The sequence below is a fragment of the Equus przewalskii genome, chromosome 24 (genome assembly GCF_037783145.1).
Source record: "Equus przewalskii isolate Varuska chromosome 24, EquPr2, whole genome shotgun sequence".
NCBI lineage: Eukaryota > Metazoa > Chordata > Mammalia > Perissodactyla > Equidae > Equus > Equus przewalskii.
Window position 1 is genome coordinate 29,373,332 of NC_091854.1, and position 16,442 is coordinate 29,389,773.

General features: G+C 37.4%; 1 protein-coding gene across 3 annotated transcripts in view; it reads left to right on the plus strand.

The window, feature by feature from the left end:
* The window catches only part of DNAI4 (dynein axonemal intermediate chain 4), an 87,029-nt gene extending 72,274 nt beyond the window's left edge, over positions 1-14,755 (plus strand). For 2 of the 3 annotated variants that reach the window (XM_070592222.1, XM_070592225.1), the window contains exons 10-17: positions 1,263-1,349; positions 2,631-2,782; positions 4,534-4,691; positions 4,989-5,110; positions 8,912-9,010; positions 9,649-9,875; positions 11,856-12,012; positions 14,534-14,755. In XM_070592222.1, the coding sequence (XP_070448323.1) occupies positions 1,263-1,349; positions 2,631-2,782; positions 4,534-4,691; positions 4,989-5,110; positions 8,912-9,010; positions 9,649-9,875; positions 11,856-12,012; positions 14,534-14,584 (1,053 nt within the window). In that variant the 3' untranslated portion in view covers positions 14,585-14,755. Of the gene's footprint in view, positions 1-1,262; positions 1,350-2,630; positions 2,783-4,515; positions 4,692-4,988; positions 5,111-8,911; positions 9,011-9,648; positions 9,876-11,855; positions 12,013-14,533 lie in introns of all 3 variants that reach the window. The other variant, XM_070592224.1, reaches the window with a different exon arrangement.
* Positions 14,756-16,442: the final 1,687 nt, after the last annotated feature.

Genomic DNA, 16,442 nt, shown 5'->3' on the forward strand with positions numbered 1-16,442 from the left:
GAGGAAGTGGTGCCTAGGCCGAGTCTAGACAAGATGAATAGGAGTTGTCAATATCAGAGTAAAAATGGCAGTGGTAAAGAGTGTTTTAAGGCAGAGAGAATTGTGGAGAGATGATGTTGGCTTAAAAGTAGGGTGGTGGCAAGAAAATATAATTATATATATATATATATATATATTTCTTTTTGGTGAGGAAGATTGGCCCTGTGCTAACATCTCTTGCCAATCTTCCTCTTTTTGCTTAAGGAAGATTGTTGCTGAGCTAACATCTGTGGCAATCTTCCTCTATTTTGTATGTGGGATGCTGCCACAGCGTGACTTGATGAGTGTTCCATAGGTGAGTACTCGGGATTCGAACCGGTGCCACCGAAGCAGAGCGCATGAACTTAACTACTATGCCACTGGGCTAGCCCCAATAATATATTTTTGATAAAGGTCTTCTGATTACAAAGAAGAGGTTGGGTTTGGTCAATCATTAAATTTTTGTTGATATGTATTTATGTAAGCACTTCTTGAATTGACCTGCTGTATTAATCAGCTCAGGCTGCCATAACAAAATACCATATACTGGGTGTCTTAAACAACAGAAGTTTATTTTCCCACAATTCCGGAGGCTGGGCAGTCCGGGATCGAGGGGCCAGCTGTTTGGGTTCCTGTGGAGGGCCCTCCTCCTGGCTTGCAGACGGCTGCCTTCTTGCTCTGTCCTCACATGGTGGAGACAGAGAGCTCTGGTGTCTCTTCCTCTTTTTGTAAGGCCACCAGTCCTATTGGCTTAGGACCCCACCCTTATGACCTCATTTAACCTGAATTACCTCTTAAAAGCTCTGTCTTCAAATATAATCTCATTGGGGATCAGGACTTCAATACATGAATTTTGGGGGAGGAGGTACAATTCAGTCCATGGCACTGTCTTTAACTTAAAGGTCATTCACTTTTCATTTGAAATGATTGGGTCCTTCTCCAAACCCCATAAGACACTATAATGTAGTAATACAATCTTGGAAGATGATCTCAATATGTAAAAGAACTTGTCAGCAATTGGTTCTTTTTAGGTACTTATTCTTCAGTCTGAAAACGTGATTATTATGATTTTGCTTAGGAAGATGAAGGTATAGAGTGAAAATAGATGACACACTGGTATTTTTTTCTCTCAATTGAAATGTCATTACTATTTTTAACATGGTTCTTTAAAATGCATCTTTATACATTTGCCAATATTTTTATGCCATCCTTTCTTATTTTCAATGTATTTTTGTGTTTTTCAGGACCTTTTGGTTGTTGGCTATGGGCACTTTGGATTTAAAGAGCAAAAAAGAGGATTGGCTTGCTGCTGGTCAATAAAGAATCCTACGGTAACCCAAATAAGAATAAGACTCATTTTTTAAATTAAATGTTAATATAATTCTCATAAAGTAGATGGTAGCATGTGATAATTTAACAAAGTCAAGAACATTTTATCAAGCAAGACTTTATTTTCTTTGCTTTAAATTCATAACAATTAAACTTTGTTCTTGTTGATATAGGATAAAGTAAATGCATTTACACATTCACGCAATAAATGTTTATTGAGCATCTACTATGTGCTGTTAGATCTGATGATCCAGAGCTGAACCATTATTGTTACCACTGCTAATTATAAAGAAGAATGAATTCGCAAATGAAAATCCTTTGAAAATTACGTTTCATTAAATACTGGCTTGTTTCTTAATATATGAATAACTCCTTATCACATTGTAAGATAGATTTCTACTATCCTCAAAAGATATAAAATAGGTTAATAGGTTAATATGACCATCTTACTGCCATGAGTTTTTCAAAGAGAAGGAGTAAGAATCAGTCATGTTTTTTGCTAAACAGCCCTAGTCAATCTGCTACTTTACAGCCTACGTTTAGTTTTAATTCACAACTGAAATGTGAAGTGGAAAACTGGAAAAGGATGAGAAGAGCATATAAAAATGATTAGAGTTTTTATAAATAGCCTCAGTCTATAGGAAGCTGGATTTCTAAGCATAAAAGAAAGGAATAAGCAATTTTAAACATGTGGAAGGATTGATGTAGGATCCATCATCCTATGTCATCCTTGTCTTCTTTTCCGCATAGGTTGTTAGAAACAAGAAAAGATTTAGGTTAGATGTTAAAACAAAACAAAGCAAAACAATAAAACTCTTGACAGAGTTGGAGAAAAGAGCAGCTCAGAGAGTTTCAGAGCTTTTTCCATCCATTGTTTAAAATGACTAGATAATCCAAGGATCTGAAACAGACGACTGGAAGGCAGGACTAAATGTTGGATAATTTATTTGGAGCCTATCGTTTGTTTCTTTAAGAAGGTAGACTTATGATGATCACACAAATCCTGTTGAAAGATTACCAAAATGTGATAATTACTGTAGAAGCCCCTGCTGTAGTTTTTAAAACTGTTGAGCTCTGAGGATCCGTCAAAGTAAAGGAAGTGACTAATCGAGGTTTTGTTCTCCTCTATACTGGAAGTTAGCGAGAGAGGCCTAACGGAATGTGGATGGACTCTTCTCACGTCCCTACCGCCACCAGACTAGTCTTCAGCCACCGCCATACCCTTCCTTTCTGTGGTCTAGAAAGCCAAGTTTAACATGAAATTTAATTATGTTTTTGTTCAGTGGCCAGAACGTATTTATCAGAGTCCATATGGAGTCACTGCTGTGGATTTTTCAATTGGATCACCCAACCTTTTAGCAGTTGGCTATCACAATGGCACCATTGCAATTTATAACGTGCAGAGCAACAGCAACGTTCCAGTTCTGGATAGCAGGTGAGAACCCCAGAATCAGATCAAGATATAAGATGTACTTTTTTAGGGAGAAGTACAAATTTAGTCTAATGTTATTTAGCTTTGAATGAATTTTTATGTTGTTATTGAGTGTGATACCATTATTTTTCAAACATTTAATAATTCCTCATGTCATCTCTCCAGCTGAAATGCTCTGTCCTAATATCTCCTTCATCTCTGCATACCTCACCAACAAACTTCCTTTGTCTTCACAGTTTATGCTTATTCTTTTTTAAAAAAATTTTAAAATTTTTCCCCAGCTTTATTGAGCTATAATCGATGAATAAAAATTGTATATGTTAAGGTTATACAATGTGATTGTTTACAGATGTACAATGTGATGATTTAATATATGTATACACTGTGAAATGATTACCACAATCAAATCAGTTAACACACGCATCACCTCACATAGTTACTTTTTTTTTTGGTAGTGAGAATACTTAAGATCTACTTTCTTAGCAAATTTCAAGTATACAATACAGTAATTAGCTATAATCACCATGCTGTACATTAGATCTCGAGAACTTATTCGTCTTATAACTTAGAGTTTTTGCCCTTTATTTCCTACCTCCTCCAGGAAACCTTCCCATCCCTTTCTTTTGTGCATCCTACAACAACCTTTATCATAGCACTTATCATGCTGTATATAAATCGTTTGCATATTTATCTTCCTGAGGAAGCTGTAAGCTCCTTGAGGTCAAAAATTAAGTCTTACTTACCTTTGTATCTCAGTATATTACATCATATCAGACATGTAACAGGATTACAGTAAGTGTTTGATTAAGAATGAATAAATGAATGAGTCATACTGAGAAATAAAAAAGTTAAAGGTGAAAGATATTGAATATGTTAGATATTTTTTGGTAATAGACAAGATACCACTGGAGAAAAATGAGGTGGTATATTTATATTAGTGTTTGAACAAACTTAGCTAGAACTGGAAATAGGCATTGAAGCAGGGGTTCTTAAGCTTAGCTTTGAAATTATTTGTATAGTTTTCAAGCGTGGGCTTTTGTGCTTGTTTCCAGGAAAAAGGTCCGTAACTTTTACCAAATAATCAAAGATATCTATGACTTTAGGAGATTCAGAACTATTGCTTTGGAGGTTTGCATAAAATAATCAAGGGAGTCAGTACCACGACAGAGCAACCGATTAGTCTGACAGGAAATGTCAGTAATCTGAGAGGGGGTTTAATTCTTCAAAAAAAATTAAATCTCAGCCATAGAGAGAATCAAGCCAGTGGGCAGTCCTGAAATATAGGAGGAAGGGTGAGTTAATTGTTTACTTGAACAAGGCTTAAACAACTTTTTCATTGAAGCTAAGGGGAAAAATCCTTATAGAGCTGAAGATACTTATACTCATTGTGTCTAAATAAACTAAATTTACACAACTTAACTAGGAAAAAGTAAGTGAACAGTGTAAGAGAAGTAGATTCTCGAAAGAAAGAAAACATTTGCTCTTGTATTCCTGTTATGACAGCTAATGGAATTAAAGGCAGGGGAATTTTCCTTTTGTAAGAAATGAGAAAAACAGCAGGGCCTATTAGGTGGCAAAGTGATTATTTTTTTCATGTTTTTCAAACTATTTAAAGAAAAGTCCAGTTTTGAACAATAAAAGCATCATTCTATAAGTAGGTCATGGTGCTCTAGGATACTGTCCTTGTCACTTATACTCCGTCTTTAAAAAAATTATCATAATGCTTTTATATTTAGTGCTTTTCCCTTATTTAGTGAATCCCCTCAGAAGCATTTGGGACCTGTATGGCAGCTACAGTGGATAGAGCAAGATCGAGGCACAACAGGTGACGATAAAAGAGAAATACTAGTTTCTATATCAGCGGATGGAAGAATCTCCAAATGGGTTATACGGAAAGGACTGGACTGTCATGGTAAAAAAAATCTATCTCTCTCTGTATATCAAATTATCTTCCTTTTGTTATGTGCTAAATTAAAAATTCCTAGTGAACTATGTGTAAGCGGAGACAAATTTTAGTTTGGCTAAATAAGAAAAAAAGCTGGGCTCAGTAGTTGTTTTTCTAAGCATCTAGTTCTGGTATTTGCTAATTTTAACCTAATCACATGCAAAAGATCCAGAAATCATAATCTTGTTTGCAGAAGGGGCACACATTATACTATAATACTTTTTCCTGTGGTAAATAAGATATGTAATTTTTCTTTAAATAAAGATTTGATGCGTTTGAAGCGAACTGCTGCCAGCAGCAACAAAAAAGGAGGGGAAAAAGAAAAGAAAGGTGAAGCTTTGATATCTCGACAGGCTCCTGGAATGTGCTTTGCTTTTCACCCCAAGGTAAATTATTTCAATCCGTTATTTACTATTGCATATAGCAACTTCCAATAATTGAAGTATTTTAAGATATAAAGCAGACAAAAGGTTAGCATGTTAATAAATATTGTGCCTTAAGTAACAAGAAAAAGAAGGACAGATACAGCTGCCAAACCAAGGTGGAATGGCACATTCCAGTGGTGTACCGTGGCTTTATCTGCTTTCTAGAGGAAAGGTCTGTATTTCTAAGGAACTGTGGAAAGATTCTCTTTACAGCTGTGTGCTTGACTTGAGTGCCCCTCCTTGCCCTTCCTGGGTGCTCTGCTGCTATGTCACCCTGACAGAAATCAGGTCTAGGATCCAGTCCCCTGTATTTCAGGGTGAGTGCTGACTCATGATTCTGGGATCAGGAAAGCCACTTAAGTTCATGCCTCTCAAGACCAGAATCAAATCAAGGCACGGTTAATGAAGTTCTACTTTTCCTAATTCTTTTCATCTGGAGGTTCTTTGGAAACAGAAAATTCAGCCACTGTGACAGACTTCTAAGAAAATATATCCTATATGTTTCCTGTTATACATAATATGTAATATGGTCATCTCTTTAGTGACACCGTCATCCACCTAATCACACAAGCCAGAACTTGAGCTCCTGCTCTGTTCTACCCTATCATCCAAATGATATTTAGGTCTTACCGTCCCACTCATTCCAGGCGGAGCTTACTCCTGCTAATGTAGTTCAGGCTGTTATTATGTTTCATTTTTACTGCTACAGTCATGTTCTAACTGCCTTCATTCTCAGATTCCTGTAATGCAATTTTCACCTTGACTCTGGAACAATGTTTCTTTCTTTCTTTTTTTCTTTTGAGGAAGATTAGCCCTGAGCTAAAATCTGCTGCCAAGCCTCCTCTTTTTGCTGAGGAAGACTGGCCCTGTGCTAACATCTGTGCCCATCTTCCTCTACTTTATATGTGGGATGCCTACCACAGCATGGCTTTGCCAGGTGGTGCCATGTCTGCACCCGGGATCTGAACTGGCGAACCCGGGGCCACCAAAGCAGAACGTGCACACTTAACTGCTGCGCCACCAGGCCAGCCCCAGGAACAGTGTTTCTTAATGTGGACAGGCAGGGTATGAGTATTTTCCCACCAGGGGATGTTTCACAAAGTCTTAAGATATATTTGATTGTTGCAGCTGTAGGAGGTGCAACATGTGAAGGAGTGCTGTTGGCATGTAGTGGGCAGAGGCCAGGGATGCTGCTAAACCTCCTACAATGCACAAGACAACCACCACCCTCCCTCTCCCCCTAGACAAAGAATTAGCTGGTCCAAAATATCAGTAGTGCTGGGTTGAGAAACCCTAGTCTGGTATCCTAGAAATGTGCTTGGTATAAGAAATTCAAGATAATGTAATCTCTAAGTAAAGAGTTTTCCTTCTTCCTCTCTAATCTGGTTACATTTTATTTCTTTTTCTTGACTAATTGTGCTGATTAGAACCTCCAGCACAATGAATAAAAGTGGTGAAAATAGACATCCCTATCTTGTTCCTGATCTTTTCCTGAGAAAGCATTCAGTCTTTTACTATTAAGTATGATGTAAGCTGAGGTTTTTTGTAGATGCAATTAATCAGGTTGAGGTGGTCTCATTACATTATTATTTGCTGAGAATTTTTATCAGGAATGGATGTTGGGTTTTTGTCAAATACTTTTTCTACATCTATTGAGATGATTATATAGTTTTTCTTTTTAAGTTTGTTAATGTGGTGAATTACATTGATTGATTTCTTAATGTTTGTTCCTGGAATAAACTCCACTTTATCGTGATTCACCCTTTTAATATACTGTTGGATTTGACATACGAAAATTTTGTTTAGAATTTTTGCATCTTTGTAAGGAGTATTGGTCTATAGGTTTCTTTTCTTGTAATGTCTTTGAGGTGTATGTAACACGTCTGGCCTCCTTGCCTGGAGGCAGGACTTTGAAGGGCTAGCTCACCTTCAGAGCTTCTTGCAGGATGGGCTGAGCCCTCTGTTGCAACTGCATCATAGTTCAGCTTAAATCTCTGTCCATTCTTGTTTCTCTCAAAGAGCTTGTTCCTGAGAGAACTCCCCAATAAACGTCTTGCTTGAAAATCTCAGAGTCTCAGAGTTTATATACTGAGGAACCCAACTTTAGACAGTGACCTTGAAGATCTCTAGAGAAAGGTAACCTGCTCATAAATGGTGTTGGGATCATCATTATCCATATAAAAAAATGAAATTAGATCCTTACTCTGTCATATACAAAAAAACTTTTAGAAGAATAGGTAGGAGAATATCTCCATGACCTCAAAGTAGGAAAAATTTCTTAAATAAAGCACAAAAAAATGCTAACTATATAAAAAAATTATAGTACCAGCTACATAAAATTCTGTTTACCAAAAGACACCAAAGAAAGTAAAAAGATAAGCCATACACTGGGAGAAAATATCTGCAACATATGTAATAGACAAAGCATATGTAATAGAGTATATAAATAACTTTACACAAATGAACATGTAAAGACAGATTACTAGTAAAATAGTCAAGAGGCATGAACAGAAGGGGAAACACAAAAGGCCAATAAAAATAAAAATGCGCTCAACCTTGTTAATATTCACATAAATGGGACTTAAAACCATTAGGTATAATTTTACCCCTAATAGAATGGAAAAATTTAAGGTTTCTGATGGAACCAACTGTTGAAGAGAATGTGAGTCAAAGGGATTTTTTTTTTTACTGCCGAATGCAAATTGTAATAGTGCTTCATGAAAAAAATCGTACTTCATGGTGTAATTTAAAACTGCATATACCCCATGATCTAGTAGTTGTGTTCTTAAGTTCTGGTATACACTAGAGCAGTGTGTCTCAAGTTTTAATGTACATGTAAATTAACTGGGAATCTTGTTCAAACGGAGATTCCAGTCCAGTAGGTCTGGGGTAGGGCCTGAGACTCCCAGCTCTAAGACTCTCCCGGGTGGTGCTGACTCTACAGAGCCAGGGCACAGAGCACTGACTTCAGACTTTTTGACTATCACTTCACCACGGGAAATACATTTAAAATCCCTATTTAGAACATACATTTAAAGTTAAAGATGTCTGAGACCCCGTCCAGTTCAATCTCTCATTCCAACCAAGAATCGTTTCTTCAGCACTATATACATAAATAGCTATGTTAACTCATCCGTCTTCTCTTTGTTCTGATGAAAGAACACTTACGTTTCCCTGCACTGCCAGTTGCATTGTCAGGTAGTTCTAAATGCTAGCAAGTTTCTTCCTCTTTTTAAGCCAATGTTTGTCCGTGTAATTTCTAGACAGGACACTAAGTTCTACCCTCTATTCCAGTAAAGAACAAATCTGTAATTTATTTGCACAGTAGCCCTTCAGGTAGTTTAATTACTGTCAAATCGTGATAGAAAGGAAAAGACCGCAGACAGCTATCTTCAAGATAATATTTCTAGTTTTGGTTCTTGAATTGATTTTAACAGATGTGGAATGCTCTAATCTATTTAGCACCTTTATTAATATATGCATTTTTTTTTTAAGATTGTCACCTGGGCTAACAACTGTTGCCAATCTTTTTTTTTTTTTCTGCTTTATCTCCCCAAACCCCCCCTGTACACAGCTGTATATCTTAGTTGCAGGTCCTTCTAGTTGTGGGATGTGGGACGCCACCTCAACGTGGCCTGACAAGCGGTGCCATGTCCGCGCCCAGGATCTGAACTCTGGGCCCCTGCAGCGGAGTGCGTGAACTTAACCACTCGGCCACGGAGCCAGCCCCTAATATATGTATTTTTATTTTTTGTGTTATAGGACACAAATATTTATTTGGCTGGCACTGAAGAAGGTCATATTCACAAATGTTCTTGTTCGTATAACGAACAATACCTGGATACCTACAGAGGACATAAGGTTAGTTTAATTATAGTAGGTATGGAAATCTTATCTTGTAATATTTCTGAAAAAGTAGTACCATCATGCAAAGTATTTTTAACATGTAATAAATTTACCACTTCAGAGTCAAAAATACTAAGTTGAATTAAGTGCTTTCTTGTGTATAAACCACCAGTAGTGTGTGGGCCATTTTATTTGGCTTCTTGTTATCCTTGATTTCTTCTTGCAAGTTACAGAAATCACAATTTTTATTTGTTTCTAAAAGAATTTGGTTACAATAACATGCTGACCCCAAAGTAAAGTTATCTCTGGCGTATACCTATTCTCGATATCTTTTATGATTGTTCCGTCTAAGTTTTCTTCATTTTCTCCTCATTTCTGTTTTTTTCTTAATACTCCTTATATTTTTTAAAGTAAATGAGTATAATATGTATAATATTTAGTGAGTATTGTAGCAACTATATTCTTATGTTCCTATATGGCATAATTTAGGGAAGATTCAATTTATGAACTTATTCTCGGCTAAAATAATACCCACACAATCATACGTGGTGCGTAAGTCTTCTAGAAATCTTAGCATTTTTATTCGTTAGTCAAGTTTATAAGATGTTAAGTACTATTTGCCTATGTATTTTAATTTATTTTTCCGATTGCAGGGTCCAGTGTATAGAATAGCGTGGAACCCGTTTTGTCATGACGTGTTCTTAAGCTGCTCTGCAGACTGGGGTGTTGCCATATGGCAACAGGAGACTCTCAAGCCATTTTTGAGTTTTTATCCAACTACTTATGTTGTTTATGATGTTGCCTGGTCTCCGAAATCATCCTATATATTTGCAGCTGCAAACGAGAGCAGAGTGGAGATTTGGGACCTCTACATCAGCACGTAAGTGTTAATAATTTTCTTGGGGATATTTCTACTAGAAGCAGTTCCACTTGATAGTTTTGACATGGGTTAGAGAGAACTGTAGTTACTTTAAAAGAAGTATTAGTTTATACTGTGAGAGCCCTTTATTCATATGCCAGGATGCTATATTAATGTTAACTTATACCATATATGGTTTTAAAAATATTCGAATGAAAATAGGTTACCTCACTGGTCTCCTCAAACTTTCCCAAGCTGGTGTGGGATGTCGTGACTCCCTTGAATTCTCTCTCATTGCCTGGTCTGTAGAAGAGTGCGGAGGGGCAGCTAACTGTCCTTAACTAAAGATTTTCTACAATATGATAAGAAAAGGAACAAAATAATTACTTTTTACAGTATTTATTTATTCTCTTACCTCGTTTCAAGACATATTTCAAGGGGCACGCATTTAGTTAAAATTTTTGATTTAAGATATTACACCAAAGTTCTTAGAGTGTCATCCAGACCCACCTGTCCTTTTTAATATGGAAGTTTATACAGTACTGAAGTAAAGTGTTTAATGATTCTACTTCTTCAACTGGAAAATATGGTAGATCTTTATGCTAGTTATTAGCAGAAGAAGTAGGGAAATACCTTCTTGTTTAAAATAAATGAGGTAAAATTTGATGGGTTTCTTCTTTTCTTTTTTAAAGAGTGGCACCTCAGCTAACAACAGTTGTTGCCAATCTTCTTTTTTTCTTCTCCCCAAGCCCCCAGTATATAGTTGTGTATTCTAGTTGTGAGTGCCTCTGGTTGTGCTGTGTGGGACGCTGCCTCATCATGGCCTGACGAGCGGTGCCATGTCCGCGCCCAGGACCCGAACCAGCAAAACCCCGGGCCGCCGAAGCGGAGCTTAACCACTTAGCCACGGGGCCGGCACCAGTGGATTTATTCTTAATGGCAAAATTTTTTCCTAGAATTTAATAATTTAGTAAGTTAAAATTTTGTCATGGCTTGTTCTAGAAAACAGTTTGAACCAAAAATTAAGGATTATGTCACAAAGCAATTTATTTTTGAGTATGAGATAACTAACATATGAAGAGGCTACTTAAATGATCCCACTTGTGATTTTAATTTTTCTGGTAAAACTGTGGGCTCTCAGGACATTTCTTCAGAAGAAGTATGCAAGTCACCGCGTCTGTTGTTTTTTAAGGGCATCAGTAGATTGCTTCGGATGACCACGAGCAGGAAAAGTTCTTGTTCAAAATAGTTTTTTACATTCTAGAGATTCATTTGGATCAAAACATCCTTCTGTTAAAAGACATTTATTACTTAGGAGTTGTACTAGTCAGAATTCTCCAGAGAAACAGAACCAATTAAGAGATAGAAAGAGATGTATTTTAAGGAATTTTCTCACGTGACTGTGGGGTCTGGCGAGTCCCAAGTCTGCAGGGCAGGCTGGCGAGCTCAGCTTTCCGTCAGGGTCCGTGTTGCAGTCTCATGTCGGAAGGTGATCTGGAGGCCCTATTCTATTCCACTTCAGGGAACTCAGTCTTTTCTCTCAAGGCCTTCAACAAATTGGATGAGACCTACCCACATTACGGAGGGTAATCTGCTTTATTCAGATTCTACTGATTTAAGTGTTAATCACATCTTAAAAAAATACCTTTACAGCAACACATAGACTGGCGTTTGACCAGATAGCTGCGTACCATAGCCTGTGCAAGTTAATACACAGACTTAACCATCAGAGGAGTTGAAACTTAGGAGTTCATGCCTTAATTGTGAATTGCTTTAATTAATTGCTTTAATTTATCTAGTTGAGGTTAATTCATTGAAGAAATGAAAATTTTGATTGAATAAGGAGTGATAAGCACTTATTTTGATTTTGGAAACAAAGAAGGTTTGGGGGGTTTTTTTGTTACATGAAATCACAAAAAATATCTCAGACTTTTCGTAGTCTGTATATAAAAAGAACATGTTAACAACAACTGAATTTACAAATAAAATATTTCGTTACAGTTTGGACCCTCTGATTGTGAATGTTGCTAATCCTGGAATCAAGTTCACAACTGTTCTATTTGCCAAACAAACAGATTGCCTTCTAGTGGGAGACAGTGATGGACAGGTTGCTGTGTATGAACTAAGAAATATGCCTACTGCTTTGGATTCTGGTCGGGTAAGACAACAGGCCAAATTTTATGTCGTTTCATGATTTTATTCAGTTGTAATTTTGTGTCATGCAAGGGATTTAGATTTCTTAACTACTTTAAGTGTGGTGCAGTAGAAAGAACATAAGTTCCCAGAGTTGCCACCTCCTGGGTGTGGTACCTGCTAATCTTATTTTCTTTGAGCTTCATATTTTTTTTTTTTGAGGAAGATTAGCCCTGAGCTAACATCTTCTGCCAGTCCTCCTCTTTTTGCTGAGGAAGACTGGCCCTGAGCTAACATCTGTGCCCATCTTCCTCTACTTTATACATGGGATGCCTACCACAGAATGGCTTGACAAGCGATGCATAGTTCCACACCTGGGATATGAACTGGCGAACCCCGGGCCACCAAAACGGAATGTGCACACTTAACCACTGTGCCACTGGGCCGGCCATGAGCCTCACGTTCTTTATCTGTAAAATGAGAATAATAATGTTGTTGAGTATAATAATCATAAATGTTATATGGGAGAACTTAAAATTGTGCCTAGTATATGGAACTTAATAGCTGTTGAATATAGCTGAAGAAGTTTCCTGCAAATACTCAAAGACTTTTGTAGGAAATAATAATATTCTTAGATATTTTCCAATGTTCCTGAAATAGGCATTTGTTTCTGTTGGTTTAGTGTGATCCTATTCCCTTACTCTGATCTTCAAATATCAAAGCTCTGTCATAAAACTTTAACAAGAAAATCAGTATCATAGATGCTTCTTATTTTTGAGATAGCTTTTCAATTTTTTCTGTTTCTTATGTTTAAATTGCTATTTTAAGGGTAATTTGGCAAATAACCCATGAAGAAATGCTCAACAGCCGTTTTAGGAACATGACACCCCCTCGTTTCTGCATTGCCCATAACCCTCTGTGGCCTTGCACAGCAGAAGGACTTTGGTCTTTAGACTGTGGAGGTTTAAGTGACATGATTTCTGAATCTCTGGCCCCTCCCTGAAGTGATCAAGGACCAGAATATTATTGTGATATGACATGGCAGAACACTGGCTCCAGCCCTGTCCTACCAACTCAGGGTTTGTTGTTAGGAGTAATGTCAGCCTGATGCCTGACATGAACAGGGGCCTGGGGCTCAAGCCTTGCACTGACAACTTTGTGATGTAGCTAGCTGTTGACAGGATTTACCACCGCTTTGGCATTTATTGTTTGTTGAGCACCAGCTCCTCTCCTGGCACAATGAGTGCTGGTTGCTGGGGTCTAACTCTTGCACTGAACGTAATTATAGTTTTAGCACTTGGCAGAAGCCAGTTTCAGTGGGGCATCGCGCAAAGCAACTCCCCTTCTGGCGGCAGCCTGTAGAGAATCACTGCTGGATGCTATTTCTACTCTTATGTTTCAGTATACAACTGTTTGCCATCCTTTTCTCTGTGCTTTAGGTGTTTACTTTTTTTTTTCAAATTAGAGGATAAATAAAAAGATAAGTGAAGTCTTCAAAATGGGGTTTTAGAAACATAAATCTGTAATACATGTAATAAATTAATGCTGAGAGACACTGAAAGCAGAAACAATAGACTATTCATTCATTCAACAAATATTTACTAGTATGCGCTATGTGACAGGATCTGTTTTAGGCCCTCAGAATACAACAGTGAACAAATACAGTAGTGATCTGTTACAATTGCCCTAGTAAGAGACTGCACTCTAGAGAGATGGGTTTGAGAAGCAAGGTGGCAACATGATTTGGTATATCAGGGCTTGAAGGATGGGGAAGTGCCAGAGAGGGTATCACAGAGGCTGAAAGACAGGAGCTGACTTCCACAATGTTACCCAACGTGTTTCTCACTCTTCAGAGTTTATAACCCACTGTCACATACGTCAGCTCATTCAATTCTTCAAACAATCGTTAGAGGTGGATGTTACTCTTTCCATTAGACATTCAGGGAAACTAAGATTCCCAGATGTCAGTGATTTTTTCAATATCACCTTTACTGTGTGACAGAGAAAACTCCAGTCTTCTGCTTCCAATTTCCATCTTTTCACTGTATCTTTCTTGAAAACTCACCTCACATCTTTGGTTTCATCTTCTTACACATGATCATTTTACCCCTTTCATCTTGCGCTTCATTTAATAACGAGATACAAAATCCACACAGAAGGTCAGCCATTCTACTCTGTCTAAATCAAGTCCTAGATCAGGAAAGAGCTTAAGACAGCATTAAGATGAAGTTATTTTACAGATGAGAAAACTGAGCTTTAGGCATTAAGGCTAAACAGGAGCTGTCAACATTGTCCCTTTGCTGAATCCTTATAAAATTGTTTATGAAACTTCACTAAGAGACTCTTTCATAGGAAAGAGCAGGTTTATACTAGGAAGTAACTGTTGCTATTTAAACTCACCTTGGTTTGTTTCCTTTTTACAATCTTATTGGATGCCCTTTATATGTGTATCACTAACTTATAGCTTTTAGATGGAGTTTTAAAGACTACTGTCACTCTTAATTTGTATTTTATTGCATTGTAATTGTGTGGCTTTTTCTTTGCAGGGAGACATAATAGATACTTTGCTTGGACCCAAGTCACACCAACCAGGATAATTCATCATTACCCATATCTTTTGTTGTTGTTGTTTAAAGAAAAAGGAACAGTGTTTAACATTCATAGTCCAATTTGCAGTAAGCTGGGGTTTTTATTTTAGAAAACAATATTTGATATATAACTTCCATTTAAATTTAATATAAAGTTAATAAACTTTTACTTCAGAGATACGTGATTAGTCTGTGATCTAATCTAATTGTAAGAGCTGTGTTGGGATTTTCTTAGAATAGAGTAGGAATATCTTTTCCTACTCTATTTCTTAAAAGTCATGTTCCAACAACATATAAGTACATATATATGTACTTACAAAATGTCCAAATAGGTTAGAAAATAATTATTCCTTTAGAAGCAAAGCTTTGAAATTATTAGATTTACTTAAGCCAAAATCATTATTAAAACAAACTTTCATAGGCTTTTAAATCTTCTGCCTTCCAAGCTCTGTTTTCTAGGGCTTATAAATCATACAGGTGTTAGTATTACGAGAATGTGGGGTTCTCATACCCAACTTGGAATCAGAAGTTTATCCTCTGAGTTCTGAGAGCTGAAGCTGTGGACCTTTGTTAGACTATTCGATAAGCACAAGACATGACAGCAGTGTCAGAATCGCACTCTTTGACCAGCAGGGACCAGACCCCCAATTCAGTGAGAATTAGGTGGGGACACATCAGGCACCCTTCTCTGCGGCACAGAATCTGCTCTGGGTTTTAAGCCCAGACTTAAGGGGGCCCAAAGAGAAAACAGAAAGTCCCTGATCTATAGTTCGCCTCAGGATGTTATTTTATGGAGGGTTCTAGAGCCGGCTTGTGGAAATAGGAGGAGAGAGGGGCAGCAGCTCCGCCAGTTCAGTCTGTTCCATGCTGTTTGTTTGAACAAATCCCGGACTTTGTTAACTGAGGCCAGAGCACAGTGTGCCCTGTTGTATAAAGCGTTCTAAGTGGAGAGGAGAGGATAAGGCATTTAAAACCCACTGAACTCTCTGAAAATAAAATACATATAGTGAAAACTGGGAATGGAATCAGTGTAACAGTGGGAACTTCCTTTACGAGTATCCATTTCTTCACAATCTCCATTTCTTTGGAACCATCCTTTAAACAAAGGCAAGGCAGTTTTTAGCTGGACTGAGAGCTTGGTCAGGTTATCAGGTTATACAGGATCATAAATTTCCTCCTGGTATGAGTCATTGTGATTCTTCTCCTTGTCTTTCTGAAAGGTTGGACTTTCTATAACACTGTGTAACAAAATAAAAGCTTGATTTAATTGAAAGAAAAGTGTCTTTTTATTATGTAATTTTGATCTTTAAAAAATTTTCACATATTCGACTCCCATTGTCCATCAAGCCTAAATGAGAAATACTACTGTTTCACTCTTCTTGGATCTTGAGCAACTGGTCCTGAAGCACTGAGCCTGTTCCATTCCCCACCCCCCACTCCGCATCTTGTAGACTCACCCAGACTTTAGATTAGCATCACACTTTTACTTTAGGATCTCTCACCTGGGAATTACAGAGGGAATTATTTTGCTGACTTTCTACACTGGCTTTGGGTTCTCACTAGTAATCTCTCTTTACTGTAAAATTAAAAAAATTTTTAAAGACTTTGTTTTTGTAGAGCAGTTTTAGGTTTATAACAAGATTGAAAGGGAAATATAGAGATTTCCCAGATACTCCTTGCCCCTACAAATGCATAGCCTCTCCATTATCAACATCGCTTGTTACAACTGATGAACCTACACTCACACATCATAATTGCCCAGAGTCCCTAGATCATGTTCGGGTTCATTCTCAGTGATGTACGTTCTACGTGTCTGGACAAATGTATAATGACGTGTATGCATCAGTATAGTACTATGCAGAGTGCC